At 40.6% G+C, this 22,905-nt stretch overlaps 1 protein-coding gene across 1 annotated transcript; it reads right to left on the bottom strand.

Moving 5' to 3' along the window:
* Positions 1-211: 211 nt before the first annotated feature.
* Positions 212-3,469, bottom strand: LOC11433850 (stromal 70 kDa heat shock-related protein, chloroplastic). The gene is made up of 7 exons (XM_003592865.4): positions 2,750-3,469; positions 2,332-2,664; positions 2,088-2,230; positions 1,884-1,982; positions 1,544-1,733; positions 974-1,372; positions 212-832 (listed from the first exon to the last, which is right to left on the bottom strand). The coding sequence occupies exons 1-7, from the start codon at positions 3,302-3,304 to the stop codon at positions 428-430; spliced, it is 2,124 nt and encodes a 707-aa protein (XP_003592913.1). The 5' UTR covers positions 3,305-3,469; the 3' UTR covers positions 212-427.
* Between the last annotated feature and the right edge of the window lie 19,436 nt (positions 3,470-22,905).

Genomic DNA, 22,905 nt, shown 5'->3' with positions numbered 1-22,905 from the left:
GTCCGGCTCGCTAATGGTAGGTAATTTGTATAGTAGGTGCTTAGAGCAAACTAAAAATGGCTAAAATCAAAAATAAATGTCACCTACACCATCGCCCAATCTAGCCGATCATGACAAATCGTTTATACAAAGTTGCATCATTTCTGTTTAACATGCAAACAATCATGCGTATCTTAATAGGTATTTGTAAAATCATCTTAAGTTTTTCACATCAAATTAAGACATTTTCAGACTGTAAATTCCATCCACAATAATACCTGTATTTCACAGACAAAATTTCCAAAGATACAGAAACGTGCGTCAATGAGCACCTATAAGAAAAGTCTAAATTATAATAAAACCCTCGCTCTCCATTGACAAAAATCACTACCCATTTAGCACGGAAGAAGCACATAATAAAACAATCCTACTAAATAATCTCTATAACTCATTTAGAGTCAGTAAAATCAGCATCAATCACATCTCCATCTGCTCCCTTGCCTGATGATGAGTCTGTGGGGCCAGACTCGCTACCAGGTGGTGTAGGTCCTGCTGCATCTGCAGCTCCGGGTTGGTTATATAGAGACTGTCCAAGCTGCATAACTTCCTGATTGAGGGCAGCCATGGCATCTTTCATAGTTTGGGTTGAACCACCAGAAATAGCATCTTTAAGCTCTACCAACTTTGCTTCAACCTTTTCTTTCACAGGGCCAGGTACCTTTTCTCCTAGCTCTTTCAATTGCTTTTCAGTCTGGTAGACAACAGAGTCCGCCTGATTCTTTGTGTCTATTGCATCCCTCTTCTCCTTGTCCTCCTTTGAAAATCTCTCAGCCTCATTGACCATCCTCTCAACCTGTACATCATCCAAGAGATAATTATAAACACCGGAACAGCTTCCCACATCAATGCTGGAGTAACAAAAAAAATCCTCCAGAAGTAGCAAGCAGATAAGGATTACAAACAATTTATACAAATGAATGATTGGAAGATATACCTCATCACCAGGCAAGGTGCTGGCACCAGTAATGGTAATATCTTGTTTCTTCCCTGTGCCCTTGTCTATGGCAGCAACTGACAGAATGCCATTTGCATCAATGTCGAACTTCACTTCAATCTGCGGAACCCCACGGGGAGCAGGAGGAATACCGTCCAAGCGGAAGCTACCAAGAGATTTATTGTCCCTAACAAATTCTCTCTCACCCTGAAGGACATTAATTTCTACACTGGTTTGTCCATCAGCAGCGGTAGAGAAAACCTCTGATTTTGAGGTGGGAAGGGTAGTGTTTCTGGGAATAATTTTTGTCATCACCCCACCTAGAGTTTCCAAACCCAAGGACAATGGAGAAACATCTAACAGCACAATGTCGCTGACATCTCCAGCCAAGACACCAGCCTAAATCAATCAAAAAATACACATGAGGATACTGATAATAATAATCAACAAATATAATATAGTACCCAAAGAAACATCATTCTCTCCCACTTCAGTGTAACTTGTCAAAATTAGAAGAAAAAAAAATTAAAAAAAATCAATTTATTCCTTGATGAGAACAGTTAAACCGACCTGAACTGCAGCCCCAAGGGCAACCACTTCATCTGGATTGACAGTGACATTTGGATCTTTTCCAGTCATCTTCTTTACAAGCTCCTGAACAGCAGGGATACGTGTTGATCCACCAACAAGAATCACCTCATCAATATCCTTGATTGAGAGTTTTGCATCCCTCAATGAATTTTCCACTGGTGTCCTGAGTCTGAAACACAATACAAGCATTACTAGTTTATTCAGCTTTTGCAATAAAGCTTCAAGGAAGCAACAAAATCAGTTTGTGACGTTCAATATCAGGGGCAGAGCAGTTCAAAATTAGAGGGTAACAAAAAATTTCAGTAAATTATGATTTTACCTGTCAAGAAGATCTGAACATAATTCCTCAAATTTAGCCCTTGTAAGAGTGGTCTCAATATGTTTGGGGCCATCTGCTGTGGCAGTTATGAACGGCAAACTGAAAACATGTGTATTAATAGCTTAGTAATTTGTACAAAGCTTGAAAGGCAAACTCGTAAACTATCAGAATTGGTTAAAGATTGGTCCATGAGAAAGCAAATACCTGATATTTGTTTGAGTGAGGGATGAAAGCTCCATTTTAGCTTTCTCAGCTGTCTCGGTAAGACGCTGAAGAGCTTGTTTGTCCTTCAAAAGGTCTATACCTTCGTCTCTCTTGAAGTCTCCAGCCAACCAATCAACAACTCTCTATAGTCAACATATGAAAATAAGAAACAGTCGTAAAGATATATGTTCATCAATCACCATATAATTAATAGTGCTAGAGAGTAAGGAAGAATAGGTGGAACCTTATCAAAATCATCACCACCCAAGTGTGTATCACCAGAAGTAGAGAGCACTTCAAAGACTCCATCACCAACCTCAAGCACTGAGACATCAAAAGTACCACCTCCAAGGTCAAAGACCAAAATGGTTTCATTGTTTTTCCTTTCGAAACCATAAGCCAAGGATGCAGCAGTTGGTTCATTGATAATTCGAAGAACTTCAAGACCAGCAATCCTGCCTGCATCCTTGGTAGCAGTCCTTTGTGAATCATTGAAGTATGCAGGTACAGTGACTACAGCCTTAGTTACTTTATCATTCAAAAACTTTGAAGCATCATCTACAAGCTTCCTCAACACCTATATTATATTATATTATATGAGATACTTGATTAATTAATTAACCTAAGAACATAGAATAATAATTGAGTAATTGAAAAAGTACCTGAGCAGAAATTTCTTCAGCAGCAAATGATTTTCCAATAGCTGGACAATCGAGTTTGACGTTGCCGTTATCGTCTCTAATGACTCTGTAAGAGACTTGCTTAGACTCTTCGTCAACCTCAGACATCTTCCTACCAATGAATCTCTTCACAGAGAAGAAGGTGTTCTCGGGATTAACGACGGCCTGACGCTTGGCAATCTGACCGACGAGTCTATCACCGTTCTTGGTGTAAGCAACGACAGAGGGAGTGGTACGCTGACCTTCGGCGTTGGTGATGATGGTAGGTTTGCCACCTTCCATGGCGGCGACGGCGGAATTGGTAGTACCCAAATCGATACCGACGACTTTCTCATTGACGACACGGAAGGTGAAAGGCTTCCTATTGGTGGATAATTTGGGGAATGCGGCGCGAGGGAAGGTGGCGTGATTAGAATTGAGACGGTGACCGAAGAAAAGGGTTTTGGAATAGGAAGAAGAATTGGAAGTGGAAGAAGAAGGTTTTCGGAGTGGGGAGAAACCTAGACCATGTATTTGGGCAGCACTTGAGGAAGCCATGTTTATGTTTATGATGAAACCCTAACCCTAATTTGGAGTTGTTTGAAGGATAAGAAGAAGAAGCAACAACAACAACAACTTCCAAATGGATAGATAGAAGTGGAAGAGAAATAGTGAAACTATAATAATGAATGGAAATGGGTTTTGTTTTGGTGAGGATGGATAGGTTTGGTTACATCGTCTTATATCATTACACGTATTCTAGAATCATCTCATCATTTCCCGTTTCATTTCTAATCTACGGTCTCTATTTCATCCTCAAACCAACCGGCAATTTGTTTCATGCTCCATCACATGATTTATTTTAAGCCCCCTTCTTATATATTTACCTAATTTCATTTCAAACACATCATACATTCAAATAACTAATTTTTAACTTTATAGCACTATTTAAATTGCTGATAATTATATCTTGAATTTTTTAAAAATTAAGTTATAATTGGAAAAAATATTTCTCAATGAGATAAAGTCCCGTTGAGGTTTGGTTTTAAATTGAGCTAAAATATACATAACCTTTTGAGGTATAAAAAAAAAAGGTTTATTAGATCATTTAGTCCCTTAAGTTATTTCTTATTTTCATTTTGGTTCCATATTTAATAAAAATGTCGACCGTTATTCGACCGTTATTAGTGAATTACCGTTGTGTGGATAAAAATATTTTTGACTTGAATAGAAATGGGTTAAGTCCATTAAGTTGAGGGTTAGGCCCATTTATGAGACCTACTATAAAAACCTAGTCTTATGAGAAATTTTCACACACTTTCATTCATAAGATATTTTGTGAGAGTTGGAGAGAGAAAGTAGGAGCAAGAGGAGAAAATGGTTAGAGAGAAGAGGACTTGAAGAATCAAAGGGTGAAGAGAGCTAGGAGCAAAATTGAAGCCTAAGCTAAGGAGATTAACCTAACTAAGGTAAGGGGGTTAGAATTCATCATAATCATTATTGCAATTTTTCAATTATTGTATGAAAAGTGCTTAATTGGGTGAATTGATTAATTATTCATAAATGAAGAAATTCGTGCTCTAATTATGATGACATGTTTGGATGTATGAAGTTATGGATAATTGAATTGTTGTTAGTTGAATTACATGTTCAAAGTGTATGAAATGGGTATGTGTTGAAAATATGCTCAATTGGTGAATTATGTTTTGTTGTTGTTGAATTGTGATAAGTTTCATGATCAATTGATGTTGTTGTTGATATGTCATGTTGTTGATGATAATTCATAGCTTGGGTTTGCATGATTCATGATTTGTGTTGAGGAATGAGATGTTGTTGGTGCTTTGGTGAAAATTGGTGAATTGGTCCTAATGTCAATTGTTTTCATGTTGATTGAGTCTTTGTGAGTCTTTTTAGTCATATTGACCTATAAACATCATCTGGAAACACATTTGCGCAATGAGGGATCAAAATTGGGGATTTTGGGTGAAAAGGGGTTGAAACCCGTAACATTTTCTACTGAACTGTGAATGTTCGCTTAGAGGTTCGCTTAAGCGACCTGTAAGCGAGCATTCATACATTTTTATGGGTTCAGGTCGCTTAAGCGACCTGCGAGCGAACCGGTAAGCGTGCATTTCAGGTAGCTTCTGGAACTCGTTCGCTTAAGCGAACATGAGGTCGCTTAAGCGAACTGGTTAGCGACCTGAAAGCGAACAATGTTGTTGGTTACTGGAACTCGTTCGCTTAAGCGAACCAGGTGGTAGCTTAAGCGAACAAGCCCAGTTTCAGCCACTTTAATCTTTTGTTCCGGGTCTTTGGAGGCCAATTCGAGCTTAGTAAAATGATTCTTTCAACATGTTTAACTACTGTTTAATCCCCTATACCTACTGGAACAATGATTAGCTTGCCTAAACTTGAAATTGTTCATTTGAGTCTTAACTTGGAAGTTTTTGGGAATTTTAAACTTTTTGTTGAAAATAAACTTTTGCAAATAATGGAACTTACAAGTTGAACTTACAACTCATATAGACTTAGGTAAGACTTGTAAGAGTAGTCAAACATCATAATCAAGTCAAAAGTGATATTTCGGGTGAGAATGTGAAAGATTGTGAAAATTTTTCGTACGAACTTAAGTTGTTCTTGGATTAATGTCTAATGATCCGGAGGCGGCTTAAGCTCATGGCTGCATAAATGATTAAGGTTGTTTGAGAATCTTCAACTAGTCTATGTTGTTTTGTCTTGGGATTTATCAATGTTGGTCGTTTGCCACTTGATATGGTTTTGGTCGGAAATGTTTCTTGAGCCAGTTGTCTTATGAGTTATTGTGATCATTCTTGTATGACTAAGTGAAGTTGTATAAATGAATGCTTGTATTTTGGATATGATGTTTATCATGAGTTGTGTATGCTATCTTACTTAGAGTGTAAGGAATGCTTGAAATGGTGAAACCATATGAGGTAAATCATGTTGATGTGTGATGAATAATTCTCTGATTGGTTGTGTATGGACATGTTTTCTTGATAATGCAAATGTTGTGGAGGTGATCAATATAATTGGGAGTTGTCCTATATATTGTGGTGAAAATTGTGAATTGTGGTCGCATTATCGAGTCTTGTTACATGTCCATGCATCATAGTCGAGTTGAGATTTGATAAGATGTTTTTGTTGCATCTTTGGGCTCTGGCCTAGCAGAGATCATTTAGTGATCTAGTTTGTGGACTTCGGTCTTGCAGAGATCTTTGGTGATCTAGATTTGTGGGCTCCGGCCTTGCAGAGACCTTTGACGGTCTAGATATAAGTGACGACCTTGAAGTGAAATGGTACCACATGCATATATGTGTCGGTCTAGGTACACATCATGCATGAGTCTTATTGGTGAATTGTGATTGGTAATTGTGCATAAATATATGTGATTTGATACTTGTTCATGACACATGTGATTGGTGATTAATTGATGTGAGTTATTGAGATCATGGTATATGTATATATGTGAATATTGTTATTGATCAAATTCATGATGTTTATATTTAATTATTCATGTTAATTGTTATTTGGATTATGATGATGTACCCCCAATGGTTTTGACCGCCTACCTGTCTGTATGGATGGGTAGACGTTGTACAGGATTAATTGCTCGGTGAGTTTTTGTGCTTGGTGGATATCGGGAGCTTTCTCCGGTATCGGTGTTATAGAGTCTAGGTGGCTCTGATCTAGACATTGTCTTAGTCTAGGTCTTTTTTTTGGGCCAAATTTGATTTGCAACCACTGCATTTTTGGTGCAGGGTATGACACATAACTACACCAGAACCATGCAAAAATTTTCATTTCTAATTAATCACTTTTGTAGAGATTTACAATAACTATATGCATAATTTTTCATTTTCCATTTCATTAATTCAATCAGTTTTGTTGTGCTACCATTACAATAGATAACTCAAACATAAATTCATTCATTAAAAATAGGCATTACAAAATCATTCATTCTGACATTTCAATTTCATTCACTCCAAACTGACATACATTACAATCTGACATTACAAATTCATTCATTCTAAACAACTATTTCAAATACAAATTATTCCATGATCCACTACACTTGCAGACCAATACTGTCCATAAAACCAGGCAAACCCCAAAACTTCCAAGCCCAAAAATTAAAGACATCTTCAACCATGATCTTGTTTTCTTCAACTTGACTTGTTTTTTCTGCAGCTTTGAAATCAACAGATCCCTATCATCAGTAACCTCTTCATCCAACAATTTGAAAAAGCTACAACCTTTATCTCATTGATTCTTGTAGTTTTTGCATGCCCAAAACCTTTTTCCACAATTTGGATTTGTGTTATCAGTTATAGTGCGAATCACAGTTTCTTCACCACACCTACATTCAACAATTGTTCTTCTTCTCAAGCTCGAACCCACTGAACCAATTGATTGTCCCATTTGTTTCGACATCTCTCAGATTCGAACAAAATCAATTTTCCTAGATGTAGTAAGAACGAAGATGAAGAAGGACGATAATGAAGAAGATTGGGGATTCGAATTCGAAGATGGGTGGATTCGAAGATGGTTATTGGAGAGAAAGATCAGATTGTTGAAGAGAAAATATGAGAAAGAAGGATGTTTTGAAGATGAGAAAACCCTATTGTTATACCCTGTTTTTGGACCTAAAAATACTGGGCCCAATTTCGTTTCAAACTTTGTCAATTATCAAATTTCAACTGCACAGTTCAAATTGTCTCTGCCTCGCAGTATTTTCAATCACAATTTTACCTATGTTTTTCTTGCATAAAACCTTTCGAAATGTCCTTACTTGTCTTGTAAGTCATTCAAAAGTGTCTCTGAATCATTACATTGCTTTTTCTACAGTTTATTCCAAAATTTGCAAAAAGTCGTACAGAAGGGTATTTTGGTCATTTCCTGCAGTGGGACCCATTTTCATCCTTGTGACTGTCTCTGAGTCTTTTCAGATTGATTTTTAACATTTCATCAGTAAACCTTGTTAAATTCATTTCAAACTTGCATCTGAGTCAGTGTCAAGTCAATTTGAATCTGTTTAGGTCATTTTTAGCCCTAGGGGCATTTTGGTCATTTCACACAAAATTTTGGCATAGAGAGGTTACTTTGAAGTACCTCATTTAAGCCATTGGTTCGTTTTAGTCCGTTTTGTCAATTTTATTTTTGTTTCGCTTTACGTTTGGTCAAATTACGCTTTTTATTCAATTTTATTTTAATTGCATTTTGGTCCCTCAATTGAAGTCCCAAAATTGCATTTCAGTCCAGTTTCCTTTCCAATTTTCATTTCAGTCCTTTTTGGTTAATTACAGTTTAGTCCTTAAGTTTTTGTTTTTGCAGAAAGGTCCCAAATTCATTTCAAGTCCAAGCCGTGCCATTTTCATACAAGTCCAGGTGTCAACTTCCTATTGGTCCAAGAGTACACATGGCAGCCTATAAAAGGCGCATTTACTGTACAAGTCAGGATCAGAAGCAATAACCACACGCCAACTCATAAACACAATTCCAACTTTCTCTCTCTCAGCAGTTAGATCAAAAACAGAAAATTTCTCAGAATTTCTCAAGAACACCAAGAACAAAAACCCTAACCGTTTTCCAGAAACCCTAATTTTCATCAGAATCAACATTTTTGCATCAATCCTCAGAGATTCGTGTGAATCTTCATCACCGGATTGAAGATTTTCCTGCAATTCCAAGTGCGAGCTCACATTGAAGCAAGATCAAGCACTGATCACAGGGTTTCCTCACGTAAATCTAAGAAACATTGAAGCAAGCTCAAGCACGTAATCACAGAGAAGCAGAGAAAGAATCAGAGAAGATGAAGAAGATGAACCGGTAAACCGATTTATTTTCGGTCCAAAGAGCAAGCAGAAGAATCAAAATCATCAAGAACATTCAAGTTTCTTTCCAAAAATTTTCCTCCATTAAAAGTTTCAACCAAAACTTCAGGTAAAACTCATTTCCTCTTTTTCAAAAGTAATATCACTGTTAAACCTAAAAATCACGCAAGCAAAACAGATCCAAAGGTTCCAGAATTCAAAGAAAACTATAACCGTAAACATCAAAATCTAGATCCGTAAGGATCAACGTTTTGAAAGCGAGAACAAGCGTCAAAAAGTAATCAAACGACGAAACGATGTAGATCTTTAAAGATCTAAACGATCTCGTTCAAAAATCAAAAATCATTTCAAAACCGTAAAAGTTTTTTTCAAGATCTACGTCGTTTCAAGCCGTATTTGAAAAAACAAATGCTGGATTCGTGTTTAGGGTTAAAGGACGAATCAAAATATGCAAGAATCTTTGAAATCTGGAAAATTAGGTCACCGGAGACTGCTTGAGCTCGCCGGAGAAGATGAAGATTCCGGCGGACCTTCAAGGTCTCCGCCGTCACTTCATCCTCACCGGCGGCGAGGTTCTAGAGAGAGGTGAGAGATGAGAGAAGAGAGAAGGACTTAGAGAGAGAAAGGAAAGTGGAAAATGGAGAAAACCGGAGCTCCTTCCCTTATATAGCCAGCGAACCGGACCGGTCCAATCCGGTCCATTCCCCTTTGATTCCTGGCCGTTTGATCTAGGGTTTCAGGACCCTGGATCAATCGTGTGGCTCCTGTGCATCCGGACCTTGTAGGATTGGGCTTTGGTTTGGGCTTAGTTCTTTTTACGTTTTTTTGTTATTTTCTTGCTATTTGCACTGCCTTTCTTGCTATCTGAACCTGTTACTTGCCTACATTTTTTTATAAAAATTCCTAAAAAATCCTAGTTGTTTCTTGGTATATTTTTGGCATTTTTATGGTGTTTTCTTGCATGTAAAAAATGTTAAAATGGCATGAACTAATTCTATGTGTTTTTACACTTTTGGTATGCATTTTGCTATGTTTTGTTCTTGACACTTTGATATTATGACATGGATGAATGATGCCTAATATGGTGATGAATATGCCTCTGGAAATGTGCTTTTGTTTGCTGTTTTTGAATATGATTTTATGGATTTCTTGTTTTACAAGCAACAAGTGTTTGTTTTAGAGAATAGAGTGTCAAATTTCTCTATGAATTTGGTGTGATACCTTGCTTGCATGTGTTTCCATTAATTTCATGTCATGGCTTGAAACAAAATTTCTTTCAAAATTGCCATGATGTGATGATTATGGGTTACAAGCACCTTTAGGTATCACATCAAAATTTTTAGGTTTATTGCCACTTTATTACCTTTTCTTTGCCATTTTTATGCATTTCCTTTTGATTATTTCCTACTATTTTGTGCTTTATGATTACTAACCATTTCATCTCATGTGCCATACATTTCATAGCATTCCACCACCCTCTCCACTCTCCACTTTCTTTAAGCCTAGCATTTATTTTTTGCAAGTTTTAATTCATTTGGTGATGTAATTTGTTATCATTGGTTTGTAGCTTGGCAAAGAGGCCATAGAATGTATTTAGGGAATTTTTGTAATATGGACTATGGACACTATGACGCACCGACACGCACACACTCACTTTAGATGTATGCTTAAGATTGTATGCATGGATGTATGGCTAGGATTGCATGATTAGATGAACGTTTAGTTTTGAACACTTAGAGAAAATCCAATTTTTTCCAAAAATATGCAAATAAATTCACTTCAAATATTTTTATGAAAAATGGAGTCAAAACTCCAATAACTTTTCCCTTTTATTCTCTTAAGTAAAACCTTTAATGAACTTTAACTATACTTGGACTTCATTTAGCAAAACGATTAATTCCACCTCACTTTTTTTCAAATCTCATGCCCTTGAGGCCTCTCATCTCTATTCTTCAAAATCTCTTTTCAAACTTAAAATCAACCAACAAAAACAAAGCTTTTTTTGAGAATGAACTACGAACGGTTTTGATCCCTTAAAAGGGTACGTAGGCAAGGAGTCAAAACTCCTCCAAGCCGAAATAAAAATCAAATTCTACTTCTTCTCACCCCCATTCTTCACTAATCATACCTTCTTTTTTTTTTTACAAATAAGCAATAAAACTAAAGCGTAGAAATAAACTTAGGAGAGCGGCTCTTATGGAATACTATAATCGCTCCGGGTGCCTAACACCTTCCCGTAGCGAAAACGACCCCCGAATCCGGAAACTCAAGGGTTTTTCTCCTTTTACCCTTCCCAAGAAAAAAGAGAGATATCAACGGTCAAAAGGTTCAAGTCCAATTAATGGCTAGACACCCCAAAACCATGATAACAGAAATGGCGACTTCACTGGGGAATCTTTTTAGCGGGTCACGCCTAGTTTTCCTTAGTTTATATTTACGCTTTGCTTTATTGCATTTGTAAATACTTGTTTACTTTCATTTGACGTGTGGGGTGAGAATATCAAAAGTCCTATACCCGGGCTGAGTGAACTTATGTTTAGGTAGAGATATAATCGACAATTCGATCCGGGGGTTGCCTCGTGTATTGGATTATGCGATCAATCTCACATAGCTGAGGCATTTTGAAGGTGATATTGTCGGCGTGTGTTGTCATGCTTAGGCACTTCACTTTCAATTGTTCGACGAAGCTATGAACCGTAGTTACCAAACCCATCCTAGCCTTTTTAGGACGTAGTGCGGTGGCTAAATTGAGTGTTGTCTCAAACTTTAGTCGTCACGCGATACTACACTCAAACTAGACCTTCTCACAAATAATCATGGAACGGGTGTCGTCCTGTACTACCATGATATATGTGAGAGAGGTTGCAGTTTGGGAACTGTGTTAGAACCTTGGTTACTACTATACAAAGCCTTAGTTCACCGGACGCCGTGTCCATCCGTGGCCCCGTTACTTTGAAACTCAACCCACTTTGTTCTTTAACAACACAATCATGCATACATGCATTCATGCATAAACATTTTTTCATGCATTCATCGAAGGGCTTAAACAAATGGAAATTTTTGTAAATAACCACAGGTATGAAGAAGACTAAGTGCTACAAGTTCAAGGAAGTGGATTTGGTTAGTTTGAGAGAGTTGGCACTCAAGGTCAAGAGTCAAACAGGGTTCCGACTCCGGTATGGGGGATTGCTTACTTTGCTCCGAACCGATGTGGACGAGAAGCTAGTGCACACTCTAGTGCAATTCTATGATCCGAGCTTCCGTTGCTTCACTTTCCCGGACTTCCAGTTGGTTCCTACTCTCGAGGCTTACTCCAATCTAGTGGGTTTACCTATAGCCGAGAAGACACATTTCACCGGTCCCGGGACTCCCCTTACTCCTCTGGTTATTGCTAAGGATCTCTACCTCAAGACTTCCGACGTCTCTAACCATCTTATTACCAAGTCCCACATCCGGGGGTTCACTTCCAAGTATCTTCATGATCAGGCTAATCTTAGTACTACTCGTCAGGATACACTCGAGGCTATTCTTGCTTTGCTTATCTACGGGCTCCTTCTCTTTCCGAACCTCGACAACTTCGTGGACATGAATGCTATCGAGATCTTTCATTCCAAGAACCCGGTTCCTACTTTGCTAGCAGATACCTACCACGCCATTCATGACAGGACTCTCAAGGGCCGTGGGTATATTCCTTGCTGCATATCTCTTCTGTATAGGTGGTTTATTTCGCACCTTCGGAGTTCCTTCCATGACAACTCGGAGAACTGGTCCTACTCGCAGCGGATTATGGCCCTCACTCCTAATGAGGTCGTCTGGCTCACTCCTGCCGCTCAAGTGAAGGAAATCATTATGGGTTGTGGAGACTTTCTCAATGTACCTCTTCTTGGTACCCGTGGAGGAATCAACTACAATCCCGAGCTTGCTATGAGACAGTTTGGTTTCCCTATGAAGTCGAAGCCCGTCAATCTTGCTACATCTCCAGAGTTCTTCTTCTACACGAATGCTCCTACCGGACAAAGGAAAGCTTTCATGGATGCTTGGTCCAAGGTTCGAAGGAAGAGTGTGAAGCATCTAGGTGTGAGATCTGGCGTTGCTCATGAGGCTTATACTCAGTGGGTGATAGATCGAGCTGAGGAGATTGGTATGCCTTATCCAGCTATGAGATACGTGTCTTCATCCACTCCATCTATGCCTCTACCTCTACTCCCCGCGACTCAGGATATGTATCAGGAGCATCTAGCTATGGAAAGTCGTGAGAAGCAAGTGTGGAAAGCTCGGTACAATCAAGCTGAAAACCTAATCATGACTCTGGATGGTAGAGATGAGCAGAAGACTCATGAGAATCTGATGTTGAGGAAAGAACTAGCTAAGGCCCGGAGGGAATTGGAAGAGAAAGACGAGCTGCTTATGAGGGATTCCAAGAGAGCTCGAGGTCGACGAGACTTCTTTGCCAGATACTGTGATTCAGATTCCGAGTCCGATGATCCTCCGACTACTTCCTATGCTTGAGGGCTTCATTTGTTTATCTTGTTGAAATTTCAAAGTCTTCCTTTTGAAAATGCTATGTAGTTTTGATTATTTGCAAGATTTCTAATTTGTTTAAAAATCCTTCGATGAAAAAATAAGTCTTTCGCATTTGCATTTGCATATCATGCATCATATGCATCATGCATTGGTCACAAAGGCTTCCAAGTGCTCACTATCTCCTGGTTTCTCTGCCTCAGTGTGAAAAGTGGCTCGTGCTCAGAGGATTTACGAACCTGATAGAACTGATCGAACCAGAGAATACAGAAGAAAGAAAAGGGCTATGGAAGAAGAGAACACGCAGCTTCGTACTGAATTGGCATCTTTAAGGGAGGAATTGGCCAAAGCTCATGATGCTATGACTGCTCTGTTGGCTGCTCAGGAACAACCAGTTCCTGTAGTTTCTACAGCTGCAAATGTGACTCCTACAGTAACAACTGATCCCCGCTCTATCATGCCATCCGGGTATCCTTACGGGCTTCCGCTGTACTATACTGCTAATACAGGGGCAGGGACCTCTGGTACTACCAACAATGGCCCAATCCAGGAGCAAACTTAACTCCTGTTAGTACCGCCTTGACTCAAGCTGCAACAACTGTTACCGAGCCCATTGTGAATGCGGTGCCTCTATTTGTCCATGCTAATGCGCACCACGGGAGTATTGCCACAACCGGAACTATGGAAGAGAGAATGGCAGAACTTGCCGAAGAGCTCCGACGGGAAATTAAGGCCAACAGGGGAAATGGAGACTCCATTAAAACCCAGGATCTCTGCTTAGTATCGAAAGTGGATGTTCCTAAAAAGTTCAAAGTCCCGGAGTTCGACAAGTATAACGGGCTGACTTGTCCTCAAAATCATATTGTCAAATATGTCCGGAAATGGGCAACTACAAGGACAATGATTCCCTTATGATCCATTACTTCCAAGACAGTCTGATGGAAGACGCTGCGGAGTGGTATACTAGTCTGAGCAAAGATGATGTCCATACTTTTGATGAGCTAGCCACTGCTTTCAAGAGCCACTACGGGTTTAACACTCGATTGAAGCCGAATAGGGAGTTTCTCAGGTCCCTATCTCAGAAAAAGGAAGAAAGTTTCCGTGAATATGCGCAAAGGTGGAGAGGGGCAGCTGCCCGTATCACTCCTGCTTTAGATGAAGAAGAAATGACCCAGACATTCTTAAAGACCTTGAAGAAAGATTATGTTGAGAGAATGATCATCGCTGCCCCGAACAACTTTTCGGAGATGGTCACTATGGGAACCCGTCTTGAGGAAGCCGTCAGGGATGGAATCATTGTGTTTGAGAAAGCTGAATCCTCTGTGAATGCATCGAAGAGGTATGGTAATGGACACCACAAGAAGAAAGAAACGGAAGTGGGGATGGTGTCAGCTGGAGCCGGTCAATCAATGGCTACTGTTGCTCCTATCAATGCAACTCAAATGCCTCCGTCATACCCATACATGCCGTATTCTCAGCATCCTTTCTTCCCACCGTTTTATCATCAGTACCCTCTGCCACCGGGTCAACCTCAAGTGCCCGTCAATGCAATTGCCCAACAGATGAAACAACAGTTGCCAGTTCAACAACAACAACAACAACAACAGCAGCAGCAATATACCAAACCAACTTTTCCTCCTATACCAATGTTGTATGCAGAACTTCTTCCAACTTTACTCCAGAGAGGACACTGCACGACTAGACAGGGTAAGCCCCCACCTGATCTGTTGCCTCCAAGGTTCAGGTCTGATCTCAAATGTGATTTTCATCAAGGTGCCTTAGGTCATGATGTCGAGGGGTGTTATGCTTTGAAGTATATCGTGAAGAAGCTCATTGATCAGGGAAAGCTGACTTTTGAGAATAATGTCCCGCATGTCCTCAACAATCCTCTTCCAAATCATGCCGCTGTGAATATGATCGAAGTGTGCGAGGAAGTTCCTAGACTTGATGTCCGCAACGTCGTAACTCCTCTGGTACCTCTACACATCAAGCTGTGCAAAGCTTCTCTGTTCAGCCACGATCATGCCAAGTGTCTAGGATGCCTCCGTGATCCTTTGGGTTGCCATACTGTTCAAGACGACATCCAAAGCTTGATGAATGATAATCTTCTGACTGTCAGTGATGTTTGCGTGATTGTGCCAGTTTTTCACGATCCGCCTGTCAAGAGTGTACCTTTGAAGAAGAATGCTGAGCCTTTGGTGATAAGGTTGCCAGGACCAATTCCTTATGTTTCGGACAAGGCAGTTCCATACAAATACAATGCCACTATGATAGAAAATGGAGTAGAGGTGCCTCTAGCCTCCTTTGCCACAGTAAGCAATATTGTTGAAGGGACTTCTGCAGCGCTAAGAAGCGGGAAAGTCCGTCCGCCGTTATTTCAGAAGAAGGTAGCTACGCCAATCACTCCACCAGTTGAAGAAGCAACTCCAACCGTTGTTTCGCCCATTGCTACAGATGTGAACCAGTCCGACAAATCTATAGAGGATTCGAACTTAGATGAGATTCTGAGGATAATAAAGAGGAGCGACTACAAGATCGTTGATCAGTTGCTGCAGACTCCTTCGAAGATATCTGTCTTGTCATTACTCTTAAGCTCTGAGGCTCACAGGAATACCTTGTTGAAAGTACTGGAGCAGGCGTATGTTGACCACGAAGTTACGGTAGATCGTTTCGGTGGCATAGTGGGAAATATTACTGCCTGTAACAACCTCTGGTTTAGTGAAGAAGAGTTGCCAGAAGCGGGAAAGAGTCACAATCTGGCTTTGCACATCTCGGTGAATTGTAAATCAGACTTGATATCAAATGTGTTGGTGGATACCGGTTCCTCACTCAATGTAATGCCCAAGACAACTCTAGATCAGTTGAGCTACCGTGGGACCCCTTTGAGGAGAAGTACTTTCTTGGTCAAAGCTTTTGATGGATCTCGAAAGAATGTGCTGGGGGAGATAGACTTGCCAATAACCATTGGCCCTGAGAATTTCTTGGTTACTTTCCAAGTGATGGACATTAATGCATCCTACAGTTGTCTGCTGGGAAGACCGTGGATACACGATGCGGGTGCGGTTACTTCCACCTTACATCAGAAGTTGAAATTTGTGAAGAATGGAAAACTCGTTACAATCCATGGTGAAGAAGCATACTTAGTCAGCCAGCTGACTTCTTTCTCTTGTATTGAAGCAGGGTCTGCTGAAGGGACTGCTTTCCAAGGGTTGACCATTGAAGGTGCAGAGCCTAAGGAAGCTGGGGCTGCTATGGCTTCATTGAAAGATGCTCAGAGAGCCATCCAAGAAGGTCAGACTGCCGGCTGGGGCAAGATGATACAGCTCTGTGAGAACAAGCGTAAAGAAGGTCTCGGGTTCTCCCCGTCATCAAGGGTTTCCTCGGGAGTCTTCCACAGTGCAGGGTTTGTTAATGCTATTTCTGAAGAAGCCACTGGATCTGGTCTCAGGCCTGTATTTGTTACGCCAGGAGGCATTGCGACAGATTGGGATGCCATTGACATTCCTTCAATCATGCATGTTTCTGAGTAATGTGTCTTGTTGCTTTAATGCTTTGTTTTCAAAATAACAATCCTCTCGCTCTGCCCAAAGCGAGAGTGATATTTTCTGTAAGGGCATGTTTGTTTCGGCATTGCCGTTGATTAATAAAATTTTGTCGTTTCTTCCACGACTACTTTTTTTTAGTGCTTTTTCCCTTGGAAACAATGGTAATGCCAGAAAAAACCAAAACGTTTGTATTTTCTTATTAATTTCAAAAATCTGCATGAAAAAAAAAACTCTTTCTAAAATCATCCAATCATTATATGCAGGTTGAACCATAATAAACCCGTTGAACACAGTAATCCTACGGTTCCTCCAAATTTTGAATTCCCTGTGTATGAAGCCGAAGATGAGGAAGGTGATGACATACCATATGAGATCACTCGGTTACTTGAGCAAGAAAAGAAAGCCATTCAGCCTCACCAGGAAGAGATTGAGCTTATCAACATAGGTACCGAGGAAAACAAGCGAGAAATCAAGATTGGTGCTACTCTAGAGGAAGGGGTTAAACAGAAGATCATCCAGCTCCTCCGGGAATATCCGGATATTTTTGCATGGTCCTATGAAGATATGCCAGGTCTAGATCCTATGATTGTGGAGCATCGGATCCCCACCAAGCCTGAATGTCCTCCCGTTAGGCAGAAATTGAGGAGGACTCATCCAGATATGGCTCTCAAGATTAAGAGCGAGGTTCAAAAGCAGATTGACGCGGGTTTCCTCATGACAGTTGAGTATCCTGAATGGGTTGCCAATATTGTGCCTGTGCCAAAGAAGGATGGTAAAGTCCGGATGTGTGTTGACTTCAGAGACCTGAATAAAGCCAGTCCAAAGGACAACTTTCCATTACCTCATATTGATGTGCTTGTTGATAATACTGCTCAGTCTAAGGTGTTCTCCTTCATGGACGGTTTCTCCGGTTATAATCAGATCAAAATGTCTCCTGAAGATAGAGAAAAGACATCTTTTATCACTCCATGGGGTACTTTCTGCTACAAAGTGATGCCATTCGGTCTAATTAATGCTGGTGCTACCTACCAAAGGGGAATGACCACTCTGTTTCATGACATGATTCACAAAGAAGTCGAGGTATATGTGGATGATATGATTGTGAAGTCAACAGACGAGGAGCAACATGTTGAATATTTAACGAAGATGTTTGAAAGGTTGAGAAAATACAAGCTTCGATTGAATCCCAACAAATGTACATTCGGTGTCAGATCCGGGAAGTTGTTAGGCTTCATTGTCAGCCAAAAGGGCATTGAAGTCGATCCTGATAAAGTCCGGGCCATCCGAGAAATGCCAGCTCCACAAACAGAGAAGCAAGTCAGAGGTTTCCTCGGGCGTTTGAATTACATCTCCCGATTCATATCTCATATGACCGCAACCTGCGGACCGATCTTCAAGCTGCTTAGAAAGAACCAGCCTGTTGTATGGAATGATGAATGCCAAGAAGCTTTTGATAGCATCAAGAATTACCTGCTGGAACCACCTATCCTTGTCCCACCCGTGGAAGGAAGGCCGTTGATCATGTATTTGGCAGTATTTGATGAATCCATGGGATGCGTGCTTGGTCAGCAAGATGAAACTGGAAAGAAAGAGCATGCTATCTACTATCTGAGCAAGAAGTTCACCGACTGTGAAACTCGGTATACAATGCTTGAGAAGACTTGTTGTGCTCTAGCTTGGGCTGCCAAACGCCTGCGTCATTATTTGGTGAATCATACAACTTGGCTGATATCCAGAATGGATCCGATAAAGTATATCTTTGAGAAAGCGGCCGTTACTGGAAAGATTGCACGCTGGCAGATGCTTTTGTCTGAATATGATATTGTATTCAAAACTCAAAAGGCAATCAAAGGTAGCATTCTTGCCGATCATCTTGCCTACCAACCTCTTGATGATTACCAATCAATTGAATTCGATTTCCCCGATGAAGAGATCATGTATTTGAAATCAAAAGACTGCGAAGAACCGCTGATTGATGAAGGTCCAGATCTTAATAGTAAGTGGGGTTTAGTCTTTGATGGTGCTGTCAATGCTTATGGTAAAGGAATTGGGGCAGTCATTGTATCCCCGCAGGGGCATCACATTCCTTTTACCGCCAGAATCCTGTTCGAATGTACCAACAATATGGCTGAGTATGAGGCATGCATCTTTGGGATCGAGGAAGCAATTGACATGAGAATCAAGCACCTCGACATCTATGGAGATTATGCGCTCGTCATCAATCAGATAAAGGGAGAATGGGAGACACACCATGCTAAGCTGATTCCTTATCGTGATTATGCGAGACGTCTTCTGACATATTTTACAAAGGTTGAGCTGCACCATATCCCTCGTGATGAGAACCAAATGGCTGATGCTCTTGCTACTCTATCCTCCATGTTTCGAGTAAACCATTGGAATGATGTGCCAGTAATCAAAGTGCAACGCCTTGAAAGACCTTCACATGTGTTTGCTATTGGGGATGTGGTCGATCAGGCTGGTGAAAATGTGGTTGACTATAGACCCTGGTACTATGACATCAAGCAGTTCTTGCTAAGCCGTGAGTATCCGCCGGGTGCTTCCAAACAAGACAAGAAGACCTTGAGAAGATTGGCCAGTAGATTCCTGTTAGATGGAGATATTTTGTACAAGAGAAACTATGACATGGTATTGTTAAGATGTGTTGATGAACATGAAGCAGAGCAGTTAATGCATGATGTACATGACGGTACCTTCGGGACCCATGCTACAGGGCATACTATGTCAAGGAAGTTGTTACGAGCAGGTTACTACTGGATGGCCATGGAGCATGATTGCTACCAGTACGCCAGAAAATGCCACAAATGTCAAATCTATGCTGATAAGATCCATGTGCCTCCGCATGCTCTCAATGTTATTTCATCCCCATGGCCGTTTTCAATGTGGGGCATCGACATGATTGGAAAAATTGAACCGAAGGCTTCGAATGGTCATCGTTTCATCTTAGTGGCAATTGACTACTTCACCAAGTGGGTTGAAGCAGCATCTTATACCAATGTGACCAAGCAAGTGGTAGCTAAGTTCATCAAGAACAATATCATCTGTCGATATGGTGTTCCCAGCAAGATTATTACCGACAATGGTACCAACCTGAACAACAATATGGTGCAAACTCTTTGTGAAGAATTCAAAATTGAGCATCATAACTCTTCTCCCTATAGACCTCAAATGAATGGTGCAGTTGAGGCCGCCAACAAGAATATCAAGAGAATTGTCCAGAAGATGGTAACCACTTACAAGGACTGGCATGAGATGTTACCCTATGCTCTGCATGGCTACCGTACTACCGTGCGCAGTTCAACCGGGGCAACCCCTTTCTCTCTTGTATATGGTATGGAAGCAGTTCTTCCTTTGGAAGTGGAGATCCCATCTCTCCGTGTGATAATGGAAGCAAAGTTATCTGAGGCTGAATGGTGCCAAAGCCGGTATGATCAGTTGAATTTGATTGAGGAAAAACGTATGGATGCCATGGCTCGTGGACAGTCATATCAAACAAGAATGAAGACTGCCTTTGACAAGAAAGTCCATCCTCGAGAATTCAAGGTAGGGGAACTTGTATTGAAAAGGAGGATAAGCCAGCAACCCGACCCAAGGGGCAAGTGGACGCCTAACTATGAAGGTCCTTATGTTGTCAAGAAGGCCTTCTCCGGTGGTGCTTTAATTCTTACACACATGGATGGTGTAGAACTTCCAAATCCAGTGAATGCCGATATAGTCAAGAAATACTTTGCCTAGAAATATAAAAAGAACAGCGTGGTAGGTCGAAAACCCGAAAGGGCGGCCTAGGCAAAAATGCGCTTCCCGGTGGATCGAAAACCCGAAAGGGCGGTCCAGGCAAAAATAAGGGACAAAAAAAAAACAAATATGAAAAGCTCGCTGAGATTGTACACAACTCAGGCAAGAATGAGCGTCTCGATGAATCGAAAACCCAGAAGGGCGGTTCATGCAAAAATGAGATTGAAACAAAAGGCAAGTAACTATATCTGGCCAGCCACCGTCCCCCTTGGGGCATCTGCTGCCGTCGATGACTATCTTCATCTAAAGCTCCTACGCTTGCGAATTCAAAGTTTCCAGGAAATGTAATGATTGCTGTGTTCAATGTACCACCAACCAATAAAATTACCATTTTCCAAGCTTTGTGAATCCGTGGAGTCATGCCTTTGGCTGACCACCACTCTTATACATCAATTTGAGCCTTTGCTTTTGTTTGAAAACTCTATTTTTTCTTCTACTTTCAAAGCTATATACAAAACATTTTCTTTCTATTTTGATAATGACAATGCTTGAAACAAACATTTTGAAAATTGAAAACTTTTGTCTATTTTGAAAAGCAAACCTGAGCAACAGGGTACATTCAAATGAAACATGCATGAGTGAGAGTATGTTGATGTCTATTTCAATATGTGTTACAAGCAGGTTCTCCTCCAGGATAGTCTGTGGTCAATGGCAAGAATGAAAAAACAGAATGAGAATGCATGAAAATGAAAAGGCTCGCTAAGTTGAAAACCCGGAAGGGCGGCTTAGGCAAGAATGAGCACCCCGCTGGATTGAAAACCCGAAAGGGCAGTTCAGGCAAAAATGGGGCATTGAAAAGAATTTATTTCCCCGGTGGATCGAAAACCCGAAAGGGCGATCCAGGCAAAAATGGGATGCAAAAAATGAATGAATGAAATTGAGAATATAACATGCAAAAAGCATTGACCACAGATGCAATGTCTACAACATACCCAGCACTGAAATGTCCAGCACAACGGCATTTTCCCCAGTCAGGTCTTCCAAGATTCTATCTCCAGCAAGTTGTATATCTACCTGCCCTCAGCTATGGTTCCGACACGTCTCCCAACGACGTCATCTCCAAAGAGGATTTCCAAGAATGTGTAATATAGCACGAGCCACTACGTGCCCAATACTCTAATGTCTTGTCTTCCCCGTGAAGTCGTGCCTACAAACTGCCAACAGTCATGCATTACAAGCATTCATACATGCATAATCATGCATATTGCGTACCCATGCATTTAATGAAACTGTTATATCATCCATGCATATCGCATTTCCAATGTCAACATCAGTCTCAATTCGATACTCATGTCAGGTTCTCTGTCAAAACCTTGTGAGCCAATAATATCGGTCAATTTCTGCCTTTCAATTCAAATCGACGTCAAGTCAATCTCAATCTATATTTTGTCAAACAAACTAATCCCCAGTGAATATGTTTCTGTTTGGTCAAGTGGCTAGTTCAAGTCCAAGAACAGCTTGTACCTATCAATTCGCTTATGTTATCGGTCGAGTGCCCAGCTCAATCCAAGAGCAGCTTGTACCTGTCAATATGTTTCCGTTTGGTCAAGTGACTAGCTCAATCCAAGAGCAGCTTGTACCTATCTATCTGTTTGTCTCCGGTGGAGTAACCAGTTCGCATCCAAGAACAAGCTCGCACCTGTCTATTTGCCTTGCTTTCAGTCGAGTAACAAGTTCGAATCCATAAGAACAACTCGTACCTGCCAATTTTACATGTTTTCAGTCGAGTAACCAGTTCGAATCCATAAGAACAACTCGTACCTGCCAATTTTACATGTTTTCAGTCGAGTCACTAGTTCGAATCCATAAGAACAACTCGTACCTGCCAATTTTACATGTTTTCAGTCGAGTTACCAGTTCGAATCCATAAGAACAACTCGCACTTTCCAATATCCCCAAGTGAGTTACCAGTTCGAATCCATAAGAACAACTCATGTTTGTCCAGTAACCTCTATCCCCTGTGAAGTTACCAGTTCGAATCCATAAGAACAACTCGCAGTTGTCTGTTTGTTTCATTCCCGGTCAAGTGGCTAGTTTGAATCCAAGAACAGCTTGTACCTGTCCAACTTGTTTCTAGTTTCCCGTTACTCTGCTATTCACTATCTTTGTCAATGTCTACCAATCCCGCAATGGATATGACATATTTTGTTAATTCCAATCCCCATGAGGTCTTGCATTCATAATCCAAATGATGCATGGCATGCATGTTATTTGAAAATGGGTAGGCGTATTTTTACGTCCAAACACAGTGCAAATGCTAATATTTAAGTATCTTCGTCCTGTCAAGCCAAAGACTCCGTCTCTTGACTCTCCAGACAAAGAAACTTAAATAGGGGCAGCTGTTATACCCTGTTTTTGGACCTAAAAATACTGGGCCCAATTTCGTTTCAAACTTTGTCAATTATCAAATTTCAACTGCACAGTTCAA

The sequence above is a fragment of the Medicago truncatula genome, chromosome 2, assembly GCF_003473485.1.
Source record: "Medicago truncatula cultivar Jemalong A17 chromosome 2, MtrunA17r5.0-ANR, whole genome shotgun sequence".
In the NCBI taxonomy this organism is placed as follows: domain Eukaryota; kingdom Viridiplantae; phylum Streptophyta; class Magnoliopsida; order Fabales; family Fabaceae; genus Medicago; species Medicago truncatula.
The sequence above is the reverse complement of the archived record's forward strand: the minus strand, read 5'-3'. Positions and strand labels throughout refer to the sequence as shown.